The 24,870-nt window shown below is 44.4% G+C and overlaps 1 protein-coding gene across 4 annotated transcripts in view; it reads right to left on the bottom strand.

Moving 5' to 3' along the window:
• Positions 1 to 24,870, bottom strand: part of TENT4A (terminal nucleotidyltransferase 4A) — a 178,414-nt gene that overhangs the window by 125,682 nt on the left and 27,862 nt on the right. For all 4 annotated transcript variants that reach the window (XM_029590012.1, XM_029590011.1, XM_029590010.1 and 1 more), the window contains exons 3-4: positions 24,719 to 24,765; positions 4,908 to 5,028 (exon numbers count right to left, since the gene is read on the bottom strand). In XM_029590012.1, the coding sequence (XP_029445872.1) occupies positions 4,908 to 5,028; positions 24,719 to 24,765 (168 nt within the window). The remainder of the gene's footprint in view (positions 1 to 4,907; positions 5,029 to 24,718; positions 24,766 to 24,870) is intronic.

Genomic DNA, 24,870 nt, shown 5'->3' on the forward strand with positions numbered 1-24,870 from the left:
GGTAAGACCAACCGGTGCTGAACAAAGTGCCAATGGGTACTAACTAGGCAGGAAGAGTTGGGCTCAGGTCTGGAAAAGATTGCGCAGGACGGACTGACCAAAGGCACTGTCCTACCGTCCATCTTTATCTAAGCAGTAGTGAGCCGCAAACGTATGAAGAGAATTCCACATTGCGGCATGCCAAATTTCAACTATGGGGACCACTTGCAGATGAGCCACTGATGTTGCCCTGGCCTTCACAGAGTGAGCTTTGGCGCGGTTTGTTAGCTGAAGGCCCGCTTGCGCATAGCAGAAGGCAATACAATCCGCCAGCCAGTTGGATAAGGTCTGTTTACCCACCGCCATTCCCCATCTATTGGTGTCAAAAGACACAAACAGCTGAGTGGACTGTGTGACCAGCTGCGCAATCTAAATAGAAAGCCAAGGCCCTCTTGCAGTCCAGAATATGAAGAGCCCATTCCCCTGGGTGGGAATGGTGCCTGGGAAAGAAGGTGGGTAAAATGATGGATTGATTGATGTGATAAGTCACCACCTTAGGGAGGAACTTCGGGTACGTATACAAGACCACACGATCATGAAAGAATCTCGGGTATGGCGGGTACGTAACCAAAGTCTGAAGCTTACTGACCCTATTTGACAGTGGGATTTGTGAGCGGTCCAGAGACCCTGTGTATGGAGGCCGTCCACACTGGCTCCTCAGCCCTGAGGAGAGGCAGTGGTGAGGGCCACTTGAGGTGGGGCAGCCTGGAAGGGAATTCCCCACTCCAGATTGGAGAGATTTTCCCACCAGGACAGAGATACCCTTAGAGGCTCTGTAAGAGAGAAGTTTCGAGGTCCTAGGAGGTCTGCTGCCACTGCGTCCGCAAGGTCTATTGCGCCCTTCGCATGCACAAGCGAGCGACAAGGGAAATGTAGATTGAGGCCGCCATGTGGCCCAACAAAGAGCAGATGGCAGACAGCGACATGCCGGCTGCTGTGCACGAAGGCTGCCAATGAGGCGAGGGCAAGAGTCCAATCACGAGGCAAACACTTTTGCTTGCACCATGTTCAGCCTGGCTCCTATAAAGTTCAGCTGAGGAGACGGGCAGAGGTGAGACTGGATAGCTGATCACGAACCCCAAGAATTGCAGAGTCCATACTGTCAGGGATAGAGCACTCAGTGCCCCCGTGCAGGAATCACTCTTGATCAGTCAGTCATCTAGGTACAGGAAGACGTGTACCGCACAAAGCCTATGGTACACAGCCACCACCGCTAGACATTTGGTGAAGACGCGAGGGGCTGAGGCCAACCCAAAAGGCAGTACCTTGTACTGGTAGTGAGCCTCCCCACCACAAAGCGGAGGTATTTTCTGTGGCCGAAGAAGATGGCTGTGTGAGCTTAAGCCTCTGAGATTGAGGGAGCAGAGCCAGACTCTTGAGGAGGGGTATCGACGTGCCAAAGAGACCATCTTGAACTTTTCTCTTATGAGAAACTTGCTCAACGCCCTGAGGTCGAGGAAGGGGCACAAGCCAGTTTCTCTTTGGAATGAGGAAATACCTCGAATAGAACCCTTGGCCCTGCTGAGGGAGAGGAACGGGCTCTACCGCACCTGCAGAGAAGGGTGGAGAGTTCTTTCCAAAGTATATCCTGCTAGGCGGATGGACACGGGGGAGAGGTCTCTGGGAGCTGTCTGAAGTCTGAAGTCGAGTCGGTACTCCTGACAGATTATGGTAAGGACCCATCGGTCCGAAGTGATATCCTCCCAGTGGTGGGCAAAGCAGATGAGCCTGCCTCCTACTGGGGGGGATCTGGTGTCAGGGGTATGCTCGGCTGACTTGTGCTCCCTCACCGCCAGTCAAAAACCCATAGTTGGGGCTTGCTGGGGCACTGGTTGAGGCCTGGGTGTTTGCTGCTGATGAGAGCAGCCACTGGAGCTAATGCGTGGCATGTGAGCTCAAGAGGCTGGAGGATAATATTTCCTCTGCCTGTCAAAGGACTTCCTGGAACTTGGCCTGGAAGATTTCCTAGCAGAAGGGGTGTCGGAAGCACTAGTGGAGAACTGTTGCAGGGTTTCATGGTGATCCTTCAATTCAGCTACCGCATCCCGAACCTTATCCCCAAAAAGGTTGTCTCCTGTGCAGGGGAGGTCAACCAGATTCTCCAGTACCTCTGGACAGAGATCAGAAGCCCTGAGCCAGGCCATCCTATGGGTACCGATGCCCATGGCGGCCACTCTGGCTGTAGTCTCCAACACATCATGGGTGGACCTCACCTCGTGTTTGCCAGCCTTGAAACCTTGCAGGACAATAGCTGAGAGAGACTCCTGTTACTGCTATGGCAGGTTTTGAGAGATCCTGGACTCGTTTCCACAGGTTCTGGTTGTACTGGGTCATAAACTGGTAGGCGGCAATACGGGCGATGAGCATAGCACCCTGAAATACCTTGCTGCCCAGAGCAACGAGCTCCCTATGCTCTCGCCCCGGAGGTGCAGAGGCATGGGTACGGGAGCGTTTTTTTTTTTGTTGTTGTTTTTTTAAAGGGCAAACTCCACTACCACTGACTGATGAGGGAGGTGCCACCTCTTGAATCCCACAGCCTGCTGTACAAAAGAGGTGGCATCCACCTTCCTACTGATGGGAGATAGGGAGATCGGGTACTCCCACATCCGAAGGAGAAGGTCCTTAAAGATGTTGTGGATGGGAAATGCCACAATCTCCTTAGGAGCGTCGACAAACTGGAGCACTTCCAGCATCTTATGGTGCGCATCCTCCTCCGCAAGCAGTTGGAAGGGGACAGCCTCGGCCATGGCCCTGACGAATCGAGCAAAGGAAAGATCCTCTGGGGGAGACCAATGCCTTTCCTCTGGTGGGGAAGGCTCGGAGAGGGGATCGTCCGAGTATTTGGAGGAAGACTCGGAGGAATCGTCTCCCCATGGGTCATAAGGGCCTTCCCTCCTCAATAAGGCCATCGCGGCATGGGCAAAGCCTGCAGGGGTTTGATGGCTTTGGAGGCATCAAGGGCCCCACAGGAATTGATGATTCCCCTGGCATCGGGGGGGACAGAGGGCTGTAGGAGGCTGGAGGGCCCGGGTAAAGGCTCAGAGAACAGAAGCCTCTGGAACGCGGCACCAGTCGCATCTTCCTCCTTGGAGGATCTGGTGATAGGGATTGCTCCTGAGGGGGACATCGGTGGCAGCTGGGGAACCAAAGGTCCCTTGGGCACCTAACAGGACATCCCGATGCTCAAGCAGAGGTGCCAGAATAGACGGCGGAGGCTCCGGCACCGGGGGCTCAACGCTCCGTAGAGCTTTGAGCACTGCAGTCTGCTCCCTGCAGTTCAACTCCTCCTGAAAGTCCGGTGAGGCAAGAAATGAAGGAGGGGGATGAGGCGACACCGGCAGTTCCTCGGTTCTCTGGGGAGGCAAGGTGCCTGAACAGATATCTGGGGAACGCCTGGGACTCCCGGGTATGTCGGAAGATGGGGCTCTCCAAGGCATGGGGTTGCTTCAGTGGTAGTACTGCACTGGAACCGGAGCTGTGCACAGACGGCGGCTGGTGTCGATGCTTGCGGGACCTCCCAGTGCGTGACCTGGTCTTTCCCCGGCGCGAGGATCCAAATGTCCTGGAAACCAGTGAGATCATAGAAGACCGATCACTGTTCCCATGATCCTTCGAAAACACAAGAGTAGTAGCAGCGAGAGGGAGTGTATCAAGAGACTCCCCTCGACCCCCCCCCCGGCATCGACGACTCACGACGCGGGTGTGGATGAAACAGACTTTTTGGAACCAAAAAGTTTCTCCATTTTGTCGAGGCGTGCACGACTGCCTTTGGAGTCATCTGGTCACACAGCAGACACCCTCGGATGTCGTGCGAAGCCCCCAGGGAGAGGATGCAAACCTCATGCGGATCTGTGATGGACATGGTCTATGGGCACTGACAAAAACTGGACACCATGAAAAATACCAGACATGCGGTTGATAACAGACAGCCACCGGGTAAGCAGGATGCCAGGAATAGACCGCGGAGAAGCAGGAAAAAAGGTGTTTTAACCTTCTGCGCTGAGGAGGCACTGATCGCAAAGGAAGACAATGGAATTGAGAAAAAAATTTGCTTTTTCAAGCACAAAATGCGAAAATGAAGCAGTGCTCCACAAACCTCGAGGCAACTGCACCACAGAAAGACTGAAGGGGGACCTCGTGTGGATGCACGGATAGTGGCATGCTGGGCAAGCTCAGTGTGCTGGTCAAAGCTTCTAGAAACTGACAAACGTTTTCCGTGCCAGGCTCCATTGGATGATGTCACCCACATGTCAGGACTACGATCCTGTTTGTCCTAGGAGAATGAATTATCTTAAACTTCCAAGACCATGAATCCCTAGGCTCTTGCTTTAAACCTAGCCTTCTAATCACAGGCCAAAGCTTAAGGCGAGACAGGAAAGACTGATCATGACACCTAGAGACTAGCCCCTGGGTGTAGTATAACACTGGTAACTTTCACCAGAGAATGTATAAAACATTTTGTTTAATATTCTCAACTACTCCTGTGACTCTGCTAAAGATTAATCCCATGGGCACTGAACGTCTTCCCACATCAGGCCGTATAATGTATTCTCCATGTTCAGGTAGTGTAGGAAAAGTATTTTTCTGAAGGCAATTGTGTTTCCTATACTGTTCAGTCTGCTTTCTAGGATGTGTGGGAACCTGTATGTTAAGTATAAATTAAAACAATAGGGGCCAGATATACTAAGTTTGGTTTGTTTTGTTGTTTTTTTTACTACATCTGGCCCAAGGAAAATCAAAGTATAATTAAATAAACCAATTCCAACAAGAAATGTCTACTGTTAAACAAAAACAAAAAAAACAGCTGCAGCAACAAGTTAAAAACTGTGCCAAATGAGTCTTTATGAAGTGCGCTGGTTATCACTTACCGTAGCTTTATCAAGTACTTTAATAGAACAAGGTTCGGCCACGTTGCGTTTCCGTAGTGCTTGCTCTAGCTGCTGTAAAGGAGGGCGCTCCCATTTCCCAAAAACAACTAAATCTATGTCACTGAAAAGACAAGAGAAAAAAAATTCACAATCTATGCAATCTGAAATCTTACCAAAGCTAAGATAGGTCAAAAAGCAGATAAATTATCCTTCATAATACTCTACTACTCTGAGTAAAGGTTGCAATTCACAATCCAGTTATAAAGATGTGTTAAAAAAGTATGTACAAATAAGTTACCAATTAAAGAATTAATAGCCCCAACTTTGCAGGACTGGAAAAATTCAACCACAGATCTAGTTTACAATCATACAAGTCGTCCATCTCCACCCTCAAAGAAACCAGAAAAAAATGCTCTGAAATATGAACAAAAAGTTATTTGCTATCTAATTTATACAGTATTACCACACAGAGGACAGTACAAAATATCTGAGTTCCTTGCTCCAATGAGAGGCATCCTAACCAAACAGCACTAGGTATGACAGAATGAGTGGTAGATATAGAAGGGAACCAGGTTCTCCATGTATAATGTTAGTCGATGTATGAGCTGGAACCTGCATAACAATACTGATTTGTATCATCTGCAGCAACCCTCTGCTCTAAAATCTCTCACAAATTGTTTATCAGACAAGTTGCTCTTATCTGTGCCTCTCTCCACCACTGTCCCAAATTTGGGCTTTCTAGATGCCTGAGCAATCTGGCACCTGGGATTTTTCTAGTCTTACACTTGAAGTAATTAAAAAATAAGAGCCAAGATTTAAAACAATGCCTTTTATCAAATAACTACTTACACAGATACTCTAGGTTCTGTGCCTCAGTGGGATACTGTCACTTCTCAGATGGTATCAAAATGCCAAACATGAACCAAGTTATCAAAACGTAATGCACATTTATACCCTTACAGGGACTGCTTTTACCTTCTACATACCAAGGAGCAGAAATTGTGCTATGACAACTACTATTTAATCAACTATATCACGAGATACAGTGAGAGATTGACATTAAGGTTGGGTTATTTATGATTTGAAGATGGTCTTTCGAGACTTTACTACAGTATTTGCAGTTGTGGAAATGAACGCACATTCATGTATACAGCGCACAAAAAGGATTCAAAGTTAAAATTTTGATGAATGTACATCCTTGAAATACAGGGAGATTCACCCGAAAGAGGCCCCAAATATTCTGTTGTAATTTCCGTTAGGATGAAGCAATCTGAACCAAAAAAAATACGCTACATACCTTGACGTATGTGTAATCTTTTGCATTACATGCGATGCTGGAAGTGATTGCTACTGCCAGATACATTTCGACACAGCGCTCCATGTTCCTGAATGTGTCTGCGAGCATATCGGGGGGGGGGGGGGGGGGACGACGGACACACAGCAGCAATTTCATGTTGGATGTTTTCCTTCAAATCTTCCACAGTGCGAGGCTTGTTCCAACAGACTTTTCCTTTGAGCATACTCCAATGGAAGAAGTCTGGTGGTGTCAGACCGGTGACCGTAGTGGCAAAAGCCCCTTTGAAATTAATTACCCTGTTGCGAAAAAGGACTCAATTTCTGCTATGCTCTTTGCCGATGTGACACACATTGCTCCATCTCGCAAACTGAGGTTAAACATCGCGATGGCTGTCCAGCACCTACCTCAATCACTCCGATGCAGGGGCATCCCAGCTTGTTCGAAGCTCCATGTACTGAGCAGCACATTGTTTCGTTAAGATTGCTTCATCCTAGTGAGAGCTATTACAGAATATTCGGGGCCTCTTTCGAGTGAATCTCCCTGTATAAGTGCAGCCTTGTAATTGCTTAGTTCTGACCAATGATCAATGGCAAAATGACATCAAAATAAATCAAAGCATCAATTGACAAATTAAGCATGCACACAATATTTCACAGCTTACTGCTCTATTTCAATCAATTTCTTCCATTAAATTCTTATGCAGATGTCTATTAAAAAAAACAAAAACCTGATCCTTTTATCTTGTGGTTTACCCCAACAATAAAAACTCCTAAATACCAATTAAGAGCCTAGAGGAAGGAGAGAATTCTGTATGTAGGTCAATTACTCCTGGAGGAATCCTGCCCAAAAAAATATTTAAATTTTGCAAAATTCTGCATAATTTATATTGATCAACACACAAAATACATTACAGTAATTAATTTAAAATACAGAAAAAAGTTACTTAAAAATGCAGAGTTTAATACTCTGAACAGAATTTCCCTAAAAGTATACTGTAAAAGCATCCCTTCCACCTTCTCTCTCTCTACGCCCCTGGTCAGTCTACTTTCACTTTGCCCTCTCAGGCCCCCAACTCCTCCATCTAGCCCCTCTCCCTCTAGGCTCAACTCCTTCCACTATCTCCACTCCTAGAGTCTTACCCCCCCCCCCCCCAACACAGTCGAAATATCCATCTGGATCACTAGAAAGTACTCAGAACTACTCTGGTTGCTCACTACCTGGTATAAGTGAAGACTTTCCCAAGTCTACCTGATCAATAATTGTTTATGAACTATCTCCACAGCTTTCCAAACCTCACTATGCTAGATGTCTTGACCATATCCTCAGCTTGATTTGCAAGGTCCTTAGTAAAATGGAACAAGAAACCCAAAGAAAAACCAAGTTTGTTACCTGTAAAGAGTATTCTGTGGACTGCAGGATAATTATCCATAAAAGTCAGTAATATCTGATAGCTTTTCCACAGCTACCTGGAAAAGCCTGTTTCTTTTCTGAGCACATGGCAAGACTTCCCATGCAGTTGCTACTGCATAGGCCTTCTCAATTTAATATAAGATTAGTAGCAAGCCCTAGGGAATCCAGCACCTAGATGGTTTGAGCATGGTTTCAATTGCTCCTGACATATGCTCTTGATCATCCAAGCATAGAAACACTAATGAATGCAAGACATTTTGTAAAAAAAAAAAACAAAAAACACAAACAAAAACAAACAAAAAAAAAATCAACCCACCACCAAAAACCTGTGTAGCTGAAGGCCCAAGGCAACACGCAATACTGGAGGTGATGTTTCCCTACCAGGAAAACAAAGTTGCTTACCTGTAACATCTTCTCTGAGATCATTAGAATGTCGACCCACACGAGGGACATAATCAAATGGAGTCTGTCCTGGAAAAACCTATGTCCATGCATCCACACAGTCTCTATCCACGAAGCCATCAGGTTTACCAGAGTCCACCTAAGACTACCATTGTTCTATAGTCTTCCCTAGACTCCTAATTATCTTAAATTGCATCATCTCCCATTACATAGTTCCTTGCAGTTCAGAAAACAAACTTAAAACTGTCATACTGCTTGTAAAATTTAGCTTTCAGATTCTGCCTATCAGTCTTTACTGGCTATTTTATAATACCTTTACTTTTTATTTCAAATATCTATTAAAATCTTTTGCACCATCCTAAGTTACCATACCTTATAGGATTTTAAGATATTAATCATTAACAAAATGTCTCATTTAATGCAACAACTGTGGTGCTTATCTCCATCATTTGGAGAACCAAAAATTGTCCATTTTGCCTCCAGCTGTCTGCAATGAAAAAGGAGCTGACATCTGAGAGTGAAGTTTCCTAGTTTCTATAAACTTCCCCTTCCTTGCACCATCCAGTATCTCTCTCCCCCCCAACTCCCACAGTGGTTTCAGAAACCCAGGAAAAATGGTTTACAGTGGGCTCTGATAGACCAAGACATGTGACAAGACACACAATTTCCAACTTTGGAGCATTCTGTGAATCAAGACCCACTCCCACAGAGAAGTCAGACATCCAAGGTTCAGAAACTCAGGAATAGATTACAGTGGGTTCTGGCAGAATAAGGCCTGTGATAAAGAGACATCCACTATCCATACTGTTACCCTTATATAATACCTTTTCTGCCTTGGATATCGAAAAAAAACCTCCAGCTATAGAAAGTGAAGGAATGTCTGAAAGGATGTATTCACCCAGTGTACCCAGAAACCTTTAAACATTATCAAAGGTCAAAAGGAAGCTACTTTGCTGGGAAACTATCAGAGGAACCAATTTGGGAAATCATTTTGAAGGGGAGGCAACATTTAAATGCCTTCCAGGATACTCAGCTAGTAGAAACACCAACTAGATAGTCAATGCAATTACAGAAGTAGAGACTCAAATATCAATGTTATCAATCTGGAACCAATAAACTTGCTAGAAATGGTATCCTTGCAGTACAGAAAGACTTCCAAAATCTAGGGAAGAAGATTTGACATATGTTTAAAGACCACTGCATTTTTGGAAGTATTACCTATTCATGGAAAGAGAAAGGAAAGGCTCTGCCATATAGAAAACTAACTTCTGGCTCAATACAGGGTATAAAGAAAATGGATTTTGGATACATTGGAGGCTGGGGCTGTATATAAAATGGTAAAAGGTTTTATGGTAAGAATGGTCTAAAATTTATCATTGGCAGGGAAGAGGATGCTAAACGAAAAATTCAGACCATACATCAGGCATTTAAACTAGAGGGCAGGAATGGTAGGTGGTGGCCAATGAAATTGCCATGTCACCCCCAAGCAAAACAGGAATTGGGAGGAGAAAATAAAAAATCAGCTCAAAATAGCAGAAGAGATGTCTAGGAAGAGCAGCAAACCATAGTTAAAAAGTTAGAAAGCTATGACCATAAATGCTTGTAGTCTGGGCAATAAAATCCCAGACCTGCAGGCTTTAACGGTGGAAGCAGACGAACATAGTTGATGTTAAAGAGACCTGGTTCACAGAGTCTCATGATTGGGATACAGTCATCCCAGGCAATAACTTAAGGACTGACAGGACAGAAAAGAGAGGTTTAACTCTTTACGTCAAAATATCCAAGCAACAAATGCAAGGGAAGAAACAATGGGCTGTCAAACAAAAAAACAAAGAGGATGGTGCTTCTATTTACATCGGTGTGGTCTAGAAGCCTCCATCTCAGAAGAACTGGACAGAGATCTAGTCAAAAATATCCAAAAGCTGAGAAAGAAGGGCGACGTGTTGCTCGGAGATTTTAATCTGTCTGATGTGGATTACAGTATCTTTTATGCAGAGTCTACTAGAAGTAGAGATAATGGATGCCCTCCAAAGGGTCCTGCTGAAATAAATCATAATGGAACCCACGAGGGAGGATGTGATACTCCAATTGCTCACAAATGGGGATAATGTCTCTAATGTCCAGGTAGGTGCCTACTTAAGCACCAGTGATCAGATGGTATGGTTTGATATTGCAAATAAGATAGAGAGAAATCGCAATGAAGATCCGAGTTTTGAATTTCAAAAATATAAACTTTGTCAAAATGGGGATGTACCTGGAGAAAGAACTAGAAGATTGGGAGACAATGGATGAGTGGAACAGTGGGCCAAATTAAAAGGAATTATTACAAAGGCAAACCAATCTGGTTCTTAAAGGTGACTGAAAAAATAAAGGCAAAAAGAACAGTGTCCAAAAAGTATAAAGGATCCCAAAAAGAGGAACACTGGGAAGACTACCTGGTGAAACAGAGAGGACTAAGAAATCAGAAAAGCAAAAAGTCAAGTGGAGGAAGGGATTGCCAAAACTTTTTCAGATATATCAGAGAAAGAAGGGAAGCCAAAAGAGGTTATAGCAAACTGAAAAGTGATGAGGAGCAACATGTAGAGAGAGAAAGAAATGGCAGAAATATTAAAAATACTTCAATTTGGTGTTCGCTAAAGAAGGCCCTGGAGAAGTACCATTGCTGGTTGACAAGACCATAGATGGGGGATGGAGTAGATGAAACTCTGCTTACAGAAGAGAAACAATGGGAAGAGCTAGGTAAAATGAAAATGGACAAGGTGATCATTGGAAAGTGGAGTGGTGCTGTGAGACTGGAGAAGAGTGGTTGTGGTCCTGCTTCACAAGAGTGGGAGCAGAGATGAGGTTGAAAACTACAGGCCAGTTAGCCTCAACTCGATGGTGGGAAAACTAATGGAGATGCCGCTGAAGGAAAGGATAGTGAACCATCTACAATCAGGTAGGTTGCTGGACCCAAGGCAGCATGGGTTTTGCCAGGGATAGGTCCTGTCAGACAAATCTAATAGATGATTGATTGGGTGACTAGAGAATTGAATCAAGGAAAAGTACCCGTCAAATGGGGTGGTCACCACAGTAATCCATGGACCACCAAGAACTGTCTAACTGCTGCTGCTATCCCCCAACACCTGCAGGTCCTGGTCTGCAAGGGGGTGAATCAATTCTAAAAAAAGACTTGAGGCTCTGGCTTGGCGATGGATCTGCAAGGGACAGAGCCCCAAAGGCTCTCTCTGCAAGCCTTTAACATAAGCTAAATGGGAGGGGTCAAAAGACTGTGGGAGGAAAAGACTTGACACTATCCTCCTGGTATCCATGACCCTAGTGGTTCGACCAGGAATGCAATCTTAGGTCAGTCTTGTTATGCTCACCAATGAGAGAAACACACATCCCTACACTAGAGGGTACCTGGAGCCCTCTGCTTTTAAAAGTGCGATGACCAGCACTCATGCAGTGGTACACCATATTGCGGATGGAGGCACACACACATCCCATCACCATACTCATAGGTAGAATATCATAGCACAGAAGAGACCAAGCGCCACTGAAGAAAAGCAATCCAAGAGTGTGTGATGGCATCCTCTTCACTAGTGTCCTCTCTCACTCTAAGGTGCCAAACAGACTAGGAATCTGATACCTTGACTCCACTATGGCGGTCCTGCTATCTCTGGCACCAACTGCATGCTGCCAACACCAAAGGCACTTGAAGAAGTAGAGCATCATACCAGACCATGCATGAAGTGCACTACTGCTGCACTAACTCCTAACAGAGTCAACATGTACAGTGTGATGACTGCTTCCCCAGTGCCACTGAGGTTCTGCCTATGGCCATCCATGGTGGTGGACAGCATTGTAGCTGACAATGCTCCAAGAGGCTAATAGCAGCCCTTGAATTGGAGTTGTGAATGACTCACTACCCTTTCCATCACACATCGGCAGAAGGAAAACTCATGGTAATTCCTGCTAACCCTCTCACAAGGAGACTACACTGCCATCACTGGCAAGCTGGAAGGGAGGCTATGTTATGCAGGGCTCTTGCTTGTGGAGACTAGTTCCTTAGAATGTGGGGAGAATGGGGGGGCCCTGAGAGAGAACTGAAGGGAGTGAAGGAGAGCCGTCCTGGTAAGGATCGCAGAGACTGCTAAAAACACCTGCAGGTTTTCTCTCCGTGAGCGGGGAGAGAACGGAGCTGGGCTTAATTGGAGCCAGCTGATCCTGTGCTCCTGACGTCATCATCCAGGGACCGGGCCTACAAAACCCGAGGAGCGTCGGAGATCAGAGGGGGCCCTGAGAGAGAACTGAAGGGAGTGAAGGAGAGCCGCCCTGGTAAGGATCGCAGAGACTGCTAAAAACACCTGCAGGTTTCTCTCCGTGAGCGGGGAGAGAACGGAGCTGGGCTTAATTGGAGCCAGCTGATCCTGTGCTCCTGACGTCATCATCCAGGGACCGGGCCTACAAAACCCGAGGAACGTCGGCGCGCAGTGCCGGTCGGCGCGCGCCAAAGGGGCGCGCGCGGCTTAGACCGGCTTTGACCGCGAGGACCGCGGCCGGCTGGATAACCCTTGGAACTTTGCACCCAGTGGTACTAACTTATGGGTCGAAAAAGGAAGGTGCGTTTTGCAACATCATCACCAACAGCTGTGAGAATTGGTCCCATGGACGCACATATTAATCGGCAGGGAACGCCATATATGAACTCTACACGAGGCAATTTTGAAGCCTCTTTAAGTCCAGGCAATCAACCAACCCCTCCTCAACCCCCAGGGATCACAGGAAAAGATCAGCAAGCCGAGAAGACTTCAGGAAATGTGAGTGCACAAGAAATGCAATCTCCATTGACTGTAGGCGACTCGATTGCCTGCCCTGTATCACAATCTACGGAGGCAGATGAAGGTAATATAGTAATTACCTTAGACCGGGCACAGATTGATTCTGTGGATCCGGCTAATGTGACTATGGGGGATTTGTGGAGGGTTTTGACAAAGTTGGACTCTAACCTAGTCCAAGTTAATAATTCATTATCTTCATTAGTAAATGTTAACAGGTTGTCTATTGTGGAACAAGGAAAAAGATTAAATCAAGTAGAGTCAACTTTGAAAATGGTAGAAGGGAAAATACAGAATGTTCAAGAGAGAGAATGTTTGAATATCACTGATTGCAATTCCTTACATGCTGAAATAGAAAATGTGGAGAACCTAATGAGAATTAAAAACCTAAGGTTTGTTAATTTCCCATTCACTAGATTATTATCACCTATAGAAATGTTTTTGAAATATTTAAAAGAAAATCTAGCGTTTGAAGATAAGGATATACCGGTGATATCAAAAATTTATTATTTCCCAGTGCGTCCTAGTGATAATAATGGTCAGTTAGAGGATAAAAGTATAGGAGTATCTACTTTTTTAGAAGAGTCTACTGATATTATAAATAAAGGGCAACATTATTTGTTTCTTTTTCATTGGAGAAGATAAAGATATAGTATTGGGGAAATTCTTTAAGAATAAGGATTTGTCATTCTGTGGCCAAAAAATTTTTGTTTTTCCGGATGTGTCTAGACCTACGCAATTGCGTAGAAGACATTTCCTTATGTTAAAGAGTAAAACCCTGGAAATTGGTGCTACTTTTTATTTGAAATTTCCATCGAAATGTTTTGTCAATTACCAGGGTAAGAAATTTTCCTTTAATGAGCCATCCCACTTGGAGAATTTTTTTAAGGGATAAAAACTAGTCTAGGAATGAGTGCCAATCAGTCAGAAATATCGGTTGTTCAAACATAAATAGAAATCACTCCCTTATAGTTTGATTAATGTAAAATTTATGGTTAGTCAGGACCCCCCCACATTATAGTTCACATGAGAGATATATTGAGATGTTTGTTTTAGTTGGTTTTGTTTGAGATTTATGAATGTCTCATAATGTGATTACCTTTATTATATGAAAATACAATGTTGTATTATGTTTTAATTTGAAAAACTTGAATAAAGAGATAATAATAAAAAAAAGAATGTGGGGAGAATGAGCTTGCCCCTCGCCCATACCTGGGAACTCTCTGGATTTAGCCCGGAGACTCTGGAAATTTAGACAAATTTCCGGGTTTCCGGGCAGTTCGACAAAATCTCCAGGTTGCGCTATTTCCGCACCTCTCGCGGCACACGTGCTGGAGCCGCTGTATTTCCGTGCATGCGCATTGTTGATTGTATGCGCACACTGTAAAGCTGGAAGGCACTCGACGGATTAAGGAGCGAGAGAGAGAACTATAAGAAGGCAAACATGATTATATATACACCACAGTAAGAGCACGCTTTCAACACAGGGTGGATGGGTTGGGCAGGGTTTCATTGGTCTGCCTGATGAATTGATGATTAATATTAAAACTGATATTGATTGAATAATAGTGATGAATTGGTGATTAAAACAATGATTATGAATATATGAATGATAATTAATGGTGGTGATAAATGGCCGCTCCCCCCCCTAATCTTGAGAAATCTCAGGGTGAGCAGGATTCAAAAGTTCCCAGGTATGCCCCTGCCCCCCCCAATCGATGCAGTCTTCGATCTCTTCACTGTCCATGCCTCCATTGATGCCGATCAATCAATGAAACGACATAGAACTCCCGCCTGGGTAGAACACAGGTGAGTCCCCAGGACTGCATTCTGTTAGTCCTGTCAACACCAAAGGCACCAAAAATAGACAGCAAGGAGAGGATGCAAACCTAACTACATATGCAGTATGTAAGGAATAGAATTAGACTCTGCCAGGCTGCACAGCAACTAAGGCCCACCATGCAGTTGGCAGAAAGTTAAGGTAGAGAAAAAATAAAATAAAAACTGCCATTAAGGAAAAGAGGAAAAAAAAACCCAAACAGCAGCAGCTCCAGAAATAAAATCACAACAAAAACTGAGGAGAGTACAAAGCTGAATACTGTGACCAGATGGCTCCGTGGGGGGGACTGAGGGACTCTACCTAGGGGGCAGGGTGATAATTACAGTTGCACATGCTCAGTAGGGCATGCTTGAAAGCTCTAGAATCTTTGAGATCAAAGTCCTAGGCCGGGCTCCATCCGATGTCACCCATGTTCGAGGACTGCCATCCTGCTTGTCCTCAGAGAAATGGAACCTACTCTGAAGAGAGAACTGTGTTAAGTGAACTGCCACAGGGATCAGTGTAGGGACCAGTTCTCTTCAATATCTTTGTGAGCGACATTGTGGAAGGGAATGAACATTAAAAATTGTCTATTTGCAGATGATACTAAGATCTGCAACAGAGTGGACATGCCTGATGAAGTAGAGAAAAAGAAAAAGTAATAAAACTTGGAGTGATCAAAAATGTGGCAGCTGGGATTCAATGCCAAGAAGTGCAGAGTCATGCATCTGGGATGTGGTAATCCAAAAGAGCTGTATATGATGGGGGGTGGGTGGTGAAAGACTGATGTATACAGATCTTGGTGATCTGAAGATGGTGAAGCAATGTGACATGATAGCTAAAGCCAGAAGATGGCTGGGCTGCATAGAGAGGAATAACCAGTAAGAAAAAGGTGATGCTGCCTCTGTACAGGTGCTTGGTGAGGCCTCACCTGGGGTACTGCGTTCAGTTCTGGACCCAGTATCTCAAAAGAACAGAGACAGGATGGAGAAGGTCCAGAGAAGGGTGACCAAAATGGTACATGATCAGTATCAGAAGACTTATGAGGAGAGGCTGAAGTATCTAAATATGCATACCCTGGAAGACAGGAGGTACAGGGGCGATATGATACAGGCCTTCAGATACCTGAAAGGTTTTAAAGATGCATGAACTTCAAACCTTTTCCTTTGGAAAGAGATCAGAAGAACTCAGGATCATGAAATGAAACTCCAGGAGGGACGACTCAGAACCAATATCAGGAAATATTTCTTCACAGAAAGGGTGATGGATGCCTGGAATGCCCTTCCAGAGGAGGTGGTGAAGATGAAAACACTGGATAAACACCAGGGATGAGGGGGCACTGGATAAACACCCCGGATCCCTAAAGGCTAGAGGATGGAAACAAAGAATGCATGGGGGCAGGGTGTAGGGTAACTGCTGAAGTTGGTGGTGCACCAGAAAATTTGCAGCTGACATGTGACCGAAACACAAGACTTGAGATCCTCCAATTATATCTAATCTTTAGCAGGCTTAAAATCTAAGCACTGACCTATTTTACCTACTCTAGGCCACTAAAGTTCTCTATGGGAATGAAGTCTGGTGTCAGTACAGGATAGGACAAGAATCAATATAAATCCTGCACCAAGTTCTACAATACCATGAGTTCACAGAAGCTCATTCAACAAAGGGTGCAGAACAGAACTAGGACACTTCCCATTACCACTCACCATAGAAAAATATTCAAATTCTGGTGTCACCTCACTGTAACATCAACTCATTAGCACACTTCAGTGTGTAATAATTCAAAGCCCTGCAAAAAAAGCCTAAACAGAACCTACAGCAAACCGGCCATACCATAACACTAACCTCCAAACTCACTGTAACAATCCTGCCCATGAAAAGACCACAGTGCAAATATTTCACCAAGCCCTAATATACCATTATACCTTCTTTTAGGGAAACAGAACAAGTCAGGCTGCTATCAATCCCTACATGCTAGCAGAATACCTCACCTCGGTCACACATGCAGAACATACTCAAGCCCTCAGCAAACACAGAATAAGGAACCACACATTAGAAATAGAAGCATGGAAACAAAAAAACAACAAAACCTAAACCGGAAAGCCCAAGATAACAGACTCTGCAGTCTTTAGTGCAAAAGTGTAAAAGTAAACCATCACTCCCAGTCCCTACCACTGCCTTATCCTCTCCAGATGCTGCTAAACCTAGGCTTGGATTAGAGCCGAAGGTGCCTCCTCCTCACCCCAGAAAACCCTCATCCTCTGCCCAGCACTCCCCTGATGACCTCCCCTGCACCTGTGCCCACCATCCCCTCTGACCATGCTCTTCCCATTGCCCTGACCCCAGTTTTATTTCCTCTCTCCCTGACCTTACCTTTCCTCCACCCTCTGTCTACTGTATCCCTGATCCTATTCTTCTACCCTATACCCACCCCCCCCCCCAGCCCTACTCTTCCCCCACCCTCTGCCCAACATTCTCTCCCTGATTCCACTCCTCCCTTCGTCTGTCCACCATTACCCTGACTCCAGGCTTCCCCTGACCTCCAGCCTCTCACCACCATTCCCAATTCCACTTCAACACCCTCTCCCTAAACCACTCTTCCCACTATCATTCTGAGCCCCATAAATTATACTAAGCGTCCCTCTCCTAGGTTCTGTCCTTACCCTCTGGCTCACTGTCCTTCTGACCTTCTTTCCAGTTCCAATCTGTCTCTTCCCTCCACCACCTTCTGCCTATCACACCCTCTCCCCACCCCCAACACAGCAGCCTGAACATTTTCAGCACAAATCCTAGGCCATTTCTCTCATCCTCCTAGTTTCCAGATAGCAGTCCCTCCCTCCTTTCCAGGAGTGGAAGCTCTCCTTCGGCCGAAAAGCCCAGCGGGGATAACGATGGCTATGGGACCTGGGAGCAGAAAGCAGTATCATCTCTCCTCCAATCCGGCAGCAGGAGGTAGTGAGGTGGTGGTCGTGGCAGAAAAGGAAATGGCAGAAGCAGTTCCAAGCAGAACTAAGTTTCTGCTGTATGTGTCTCTTTCTCTCACCTGAGTCAGGGTGGAGGCAGACCTAGGAACTAAAATAAAAGCACAAAGGAGTCTGTGTAACTTCGCAGCACAGCACACAAAAAAATTCAAAGCAGGCTAAGAAACCAGGGATGCCCTGCACTGAAGCCACACATCGTGATCTTTAGTGAAAGGAGTTGAGCAGCCCTGCCAGTGCAATAGCAGAGATGGACGGGAACAGGACTCACCATTAAAATAAAGTCTACAAGCGGAGCAGTTTCCAAAATATTGCATGTGGAGTGGACCGAGCATGAAAACATTTGGTCTATAGTGCATGGGGCTTATAGGCAGATTTCAGCATTTGCCAACTATTAGACTACAAATACTGGCCTTTTTCTAAATCAACGGAGTTCATTCCCACAGCTTATTCTACTTACAGTTATTATAACTAATTGTGGGTGAAAATGAGAGGATTGGGGGGGGGGGGGGGAGGAGGAAGATTTCTGCAGGTTTCAAAAATGCAGTCTCCAGAAGGAAATAAATCATGAAACTTACAACCTGCTTCAGGATACCCCAGGCCAAAATATTACATGGCAGATGTTTTACAAAAGAAATAAATCACCTTTAAAATGACAAAGGACAGAACATCTGCAGGAAAACAGTTTCCTAAAAGGAAAAATCAATGGTAAAACATTTTTGCCATGTAAACAAGTGCAAGGCAGAGAGAGGCCAGGAAAAAAATAACCTAATACAAACATACTTTCTCCATTTGCTGGCCAGAGACAAACAGGCCGATACTGTAAGGGTGCGGGAAAACAGGTGCCCAGTGTTGAGAGACTGCTTTCCTAACATGCACCCAGCCTCCTCTCCTGGGAGCGTGATACCATATTTAAATGAGGGGTTGTGCTGAAGAGGAGGAGTTAAGGGTAACAGCACGCCCCTAATGCCTCCTTAGCAGCAGAAGCCCAGGAGAGGTGGTTGTCAGCAGGGTTGGATGCATGTTTTGGATGTGCTAAACCCCTTACTGCATATAGGATAGTGGGCGCCCATCCAAAATGCACATCCAACTGCGGGTAAAACAATGCACTCAGCTGAGCCCACTTTACTGTATCAGCCTGCAAGTGTGGAAAAAGATGCAGAAACCCCTAGCATAAGTTCAGGAACCCTCTTCCCACAAAGGAACACATTTTCTATCAAAAAAAAAATGCCCCCTCCCAAAAAAAGATAGCTGTGATTAAGGCCCTGTGCTCCTACAGTGCTTTTTACATGAAGTAGAAGGTGGGACCTTGCTTCCAGCCCAGTAAGGGCCCCCTTCCTGCCCCCTGCTTATGCTGATTGTCAAATCACAACTTGCCTGCCTCCACCACTGGCTCTGTCAATGAGACCCTCTAGTTGCTCCGCGAGCCTCGTTCTTATTGGCGCTCTCTCTGTTGCTGCAATCAGGCTGCTGCTGCTTTTCCCTGCAGCCTGATCAAGCTCAGGCACTGCCTTCGAGCCCTCCATCCCCTCTCCCTGCAGGTAGGTGCAGTTGGGCACTAAAGGGAAAGCTTCCCTGGGCTGAAGTATGAAATGTATGTGCAGCTTAAAGAGAATACCGGTCACAGCGTTCAGCTTATCGTTCCAGAGGAGGGGGAACGTCAAAGAAAAGGCGACAGCATTCAAAGTGGGTGGTGCATGACACAGCCCACTTTAAAGTTGGTGGTGCCCCTGTGCACTATGCCCATGCATGGGGGTAACTTGCTGAGCAGCAGTTACTAACCTTCACAGAAGGTATGGAGCTTACTACCCTTAACCAATAAGCATTGCTGCAATTGCAACATTGTTCTCTGCTTCAATGGCAGGTGGGGAAAAGAGAAGTTGATTCAGACAATGACCAGAGGGTCCCGACTTTTACAGTCCGGGGAACTGATAAGTTTGGGGATAACCTGCATGGAGCAGCAGTTACTACTCTTAACACAAGGCATGGGATTACTACCCTTAACCAATAAGTGTAATTCTTGTGTCGCAACTGAAACATCACTCTCCGCTTTCCAGGCAAGGGGGGGGGGTGAGAGGTATTGGATTCAGATGACAACCAACACAGGCCTTGACCTTTACTGAGGATATCAAATACTTATGCCAGAAACATTGTTTAAGAGTGATTCAGAGGATCTGAAGTCATGACAGTAAACTGGGAAGATATAAGAGTAAATCGACAAACTAAAGAGTAACAAGATGGGAGAAGGAAAGGGAGGAAAGGGATGAGGAAAGGGGAAGGAAGTAGACGAACAAAGCACATGGATGTTGAGTGAGCCATAATACATTAAAAAACCCCAACCAGCCTTCCGTCCTCTGCTCCCTACTTCCTTAGGTGGGAGGAAGGGGGCAAGACTGCTGGAAGTGTGGCAGGGTTGCCAATTTTAGACAGATCTAGAAATTACTGTCACTAAATTCTTAAAATTTGATTATATGCTACACAAACATCAAACTGTGGTAAATTAAATCATCCCCCCCCCTCCCTACACACACACACCAGTTATACAACTGGTGTGTGTTATACACACCCTTAATTTCATGTCTTCATGATCTGATCCCTTAATTATCAAGTCTCCTTACCCCTTCTCTCCTTACCATCCTTCCACTCCTCCCTTCTTCCCTCCCCCCTGAGAATGTGAGCCAGCATTCTAACCATTTCAGGCCCCTTCCTCGCCGGCTCCCCCCCTTCCACCCCGTCCATCTGTTCCATGTTAATCCAACTCTCACAAGCCACTGATTATTTTGAATTATTATTTATTTATATTTATTTATTACCAAGTTGTTTTATTCTGACTCACTGTTATAACACGTTATCTGTATAGTTCACGAAGACTCATTGTTTCTGTTAGTTGTATTGTTTACGGAGACTCATTGTTACAGTTCCATGTAATAAACCCTGGTCGGACTTGTAAGACCAGGGCAATTTGCAGTTCTATGTAAACCGGATTGATTTGTATTTTATACAGGAATTTCGGTATATAAAAATTAAAAATAAATAAATAAAATACAACTGTTTCAACAAAAACCAAGCAAAATAAAATCCAATCCTACCGGCTACAATAGATATTAAGTCAATGCAAGCCCAACAGCTTCCAATAAATGATTCAGGCTGAAATCAATCCACTGATGAAAACCACATCTACTAATTTTAAATGATTCCAATCTCACTTGCAATGATAGAGGGTTCCACAATTTTGGCTCAGTATAACTAATAGCTATGAATGTAACTGATGTGCACATATCCTTAAAGCCAGGCGTTCCAGCAGGGCCTCTCCCACCTCCCCCTCACCACCCACCCTCTCAATGATTTCAGATATCCTATGTGGCCCTTCTTTTGAAGGGGTTGGGGGACCCCCAGTCTACAATGTGGATTGTTTCTATTTTCAATTTTCTCCCTATTTTATTAACTGACAAAAACTAAGATATGCTTCGCTATCTTAGTGTGCAGCAGCTTGTAGCACTATCAATTACAAAATTTTAAATGCCTCAGTCTTAACCAAAATTTCTAGTTTGCTACAACTATGCTATACTTATGAAAGTAAAAGTATAAATGCCTAACACTGCAAACAGAGATTAAGTTACAGAATACATTTGAGGTTCTTAATTAGATGTAGAGAGTTATGTTACATTTAAGAAAATAAGTATTGCCATGTATTCTCATGTCTCATCAAATTTCCTGTTTTCAAAAAAGTGTGTTCATGGCTTCAAAGTTTCAGGAAATTTTCTCTAGCCCTAAAACCACCAAAACCACTTCTAGCTTGACGCGATGGACCCCAACCAGAGGGAATTTCTAGGTAGCACCGTGACCTGTGTCCTACTTTATGCATGGGTATGGCACTAGTTAAGTCATACAAAAGTCCTGCTTCTGGGGGTCACACCGATGGGATTTTATAGCAAAACGCTCGTGTAGGCCTGCAGAGAGCAACTTTATGACTGGCAAGAACTCCCAACACATGCAAAAGCCATGGGTAGCACTTTTGTCCCTCTTGATGTTAGTCTGCATAAATATGAGCTACCAGTAGAAAGGTGGCATCTCATGTTAGCCTGTCAGATGATTAAAAATAACTCATTAAAATATTTGTCATCTGCCTACAGTGCACAAAATGTGCTAGGCAAATAACAGGCATAAAATACAATTAAAGCACAACAGATCCATACAATATACATATCTGGCTATATGAGCAGCTGCATTTAGTCCTGTCTACATTCCAAAAGCTTCCCTGAAGAGATGGGCCTTTGTTTACAACAATATCATCCTCAATTATTCATAATGAATCTGGAAGGGCATTCCACAGTGTAGGACCAGCAGAAGAAAAGGTATGCCATCTGGTCTCGAATAAATGCATAGCTTCAACAAGGGGAATTACTAACAAACAATCACTAGATTGTAAAACCTGAGAAGGGATTTGTTTAATAAGATCCTTAAGATAATCGGGATCTTCTTGCTTTAGATTCTTAAAAACCAACAAAAGTATTTCAAATTTTATCCAGGTAAGCAATATAATCCTCTTAGCACAGGAGTAGTGTGATCTCTCCTGTGCTTACCCGAGACCAAATGGGCAGCAGAGTTCTGCAAGACCTGCACTGCCTTAAGCAGGCATTTGGTAAACCAACAAAGAATTACAGTAGCCCACAGATTTAAGAAACTTTGTTGGACCACTGTCTGAAAATCATTCACTTCCAAAACATTAAATGAAGTAAATGCAGCTTATAATATCCAGATTACAATACTTGCTGCAATTGTGGTTTGAAATTTAGAGCCAGATACTTAAGTTGCAAACTGTAGAACTGAATGGAATCTGGGTCTCAAAACAGGGATAGAAAAAAAAAAAAAAAAAAGTAGTATGCTCCATGAGAAAGTTCCTATTTCTAGAAAAACATACAGCCTCTGTTTTGTTAAAATTTAACATGATTTTTAAGCATCCAAGAAATTAATTCAAAGCTATCAATCTGTTGCACTGGAAAGAGGAGCTGAAGGTCTACTACTTGTAGATCCATCATAATCACATTATCTTATCTTAAAAATGTGAACTTGCTTGCCAGTGAGAACTTTTGCCTCTTCTCAAATGTAGCTAGTTTGCTTCTGTTTTCATTTTGTACTGCTAAAGGTTAAGATCAACAAAGTCAGTCTAGGAAAATACATTTCTCCCTGTTTGGTCCCTCTGTTAAAGGAAAAGGACAGGCCTGACTTTATTTTCACACTACCTTGTTAGCCCCTTTACCTTCTGTATCCAGAATTCCAACTTGTCCATTTCTCTCAAAATTTCAAACCTGAAGGTTTGCACAGATCCGTGATCCATATCCTAGGAAAATTCTGAAGGAATGAATAATGCACCAGATACTTCAATGACTGACAACTGAACCAAGAGAGGATGAGCTAGATTTTCTCTTGGGATGCCAACCTATTATGTCAGAGGACACCTTTGAGATTATGATCTTTCTAGTCTATGTCACTGAGTGATGACACCACCTACTGGGGCTCATGTATCAATTCAGGTGCTCCAGAGGGTCCCCCCGCCAAGGTTCAGGCTCTACTTCTACCTGATGAAAGTCTCGAAGCTCCTTGGATCCTCCCAATCCATGAGAAACCACAGCTAGCCAAAAAAAAAAAAAAAGCCTCCAAAGTCTAGAATATTGCTCAAACATGACACTGTCTCCCTCGGGCCGATGCAGTAAAATCGCAGGAGCGCTCTACTATGCGCGCAATACAGTAAAAAAATGTATTTAAATTAGGCCCGGCAGTAAAAATAGGCGCTAGGGACATTAGCGCGTCCCTAGCGCCTCTTTTTTGACAGAGCAGCGGCTGTCAGGGGGTTTGACAGCCGACGCTCAATTTTGCCGGCATCGGTTCTCGAGCCCGCTGACAGCCACGGGTTCGGAAACCGGACACCGGCAAAATTGAGCATCCAGTTTTCAACCCGCGGGCCTAGTTCCAATTTTTTTTTTTTTTTTAATTGTTAAACTTTCAGGACCTCCGATTTAATATCGCCATGAAGAAAGGCGCCGGAAGAAATTAACGCCTACCTTTGGGTAGGAGCTAATTTCTGAAAGTAAAATGTGCGGCTTGGCTGCACATTTTACTTACTGAATCGCATGGGAATACCTAATAGGGCCATCAACATGCATTTGCATGTTGCGGGCGCTATTAGGTTCGGGGGGGTTGGACGCGCGTTTTGGACGTGTTATTACCCCTTACTGAATAAAGGGTAAAGCTAGCGCATCGAAAACACGCGTCCAAATGCCGGCTAACAGTGCGCTCAGTCGGCCTGCCTGATAGGACTTGTTCTTCTCAGTCACAATAGCACTCATCTCAGTTTCAGGAGATAGCTGTGTATTGGGTGGGGGCGAAGAAATTACCGACAGCCCATCCACTGAGCAACCAGGATGGCTCCACAGCCTTGAATAATCAGCGCCACCCAAATTCAATTGTGAGAGTTGCATTGTTTAACGCATCAACCCTGGACATAAGAAAACAGAATAACTAATCTGGAGAACTGCCTTTTGTAAGAAGCAAGGAAAGACTATAAAAAAAAAGGGTCTGAGCAAGAGATTTTTCTCTTTATACATCGCAACTCGCGAGAGGACCAGGACACAAACCTGTTCCTGTCAGTCTTATAAAGCTCTATTATCAGGTGCATCCAAATCTCGTGCATTTTTCATTGTAGTTACCTTGCAAACCAGGCCTGTTTGTGGCTCTTAAGGACTGAATTTAGCTATTCCTGCCCTAGGCAATACTGCTACTGAGCTCTGAAAGCTGCCGTAGCAGATTTTAAAATTTGTTTAGCCACCCACAAGCAACAGCTTTTCAGAAAGTACTATAGCCTTCCACCTCTTCAGGCAAGCAAAGCAGGCAAGAAGAGCCGCTAAGAGAAGCAACCACATCAAAACTGATTGAAAACTGATCCCTTTACACTCCTCGAGTGGTAACATGCAGTCTGAAAGCCAACAGAAAGATTATGGACATCACTACATTAAATTGTATATAAGGTGCCTAAGAGAATCTTGATTGATGTATTAAAATAAAGAGACAAAAAAACATCTACTTACCTAGTTGGTAGATAAAGCCCTGTACTGAAACTGCCAAATATCTGAACCTGAATTTAAAAAAAAAAAAAAAAAAAAAAAAAAAGTTATAGCCTCAGTGCTGTTGCAACCAGAATTTTTTTTTTTATTTTAAAATCACCAATAATCAATTACTC

The sequence above is a fragment of the Rhinatrema bivittatum genome, chromosome 2 (assembly GCF_901001135.1).
Source record: "Rhinatrema bivittatum chromosome 2, aRhiBiv1.1, whole genome shotgun sequence".
NCBI lineage: Eukaryota > Metazoa > Chordata > Amphibia > Gymnophiona > Rhinatrematidae > Rhinatrema > Rhinatrema bivittatum.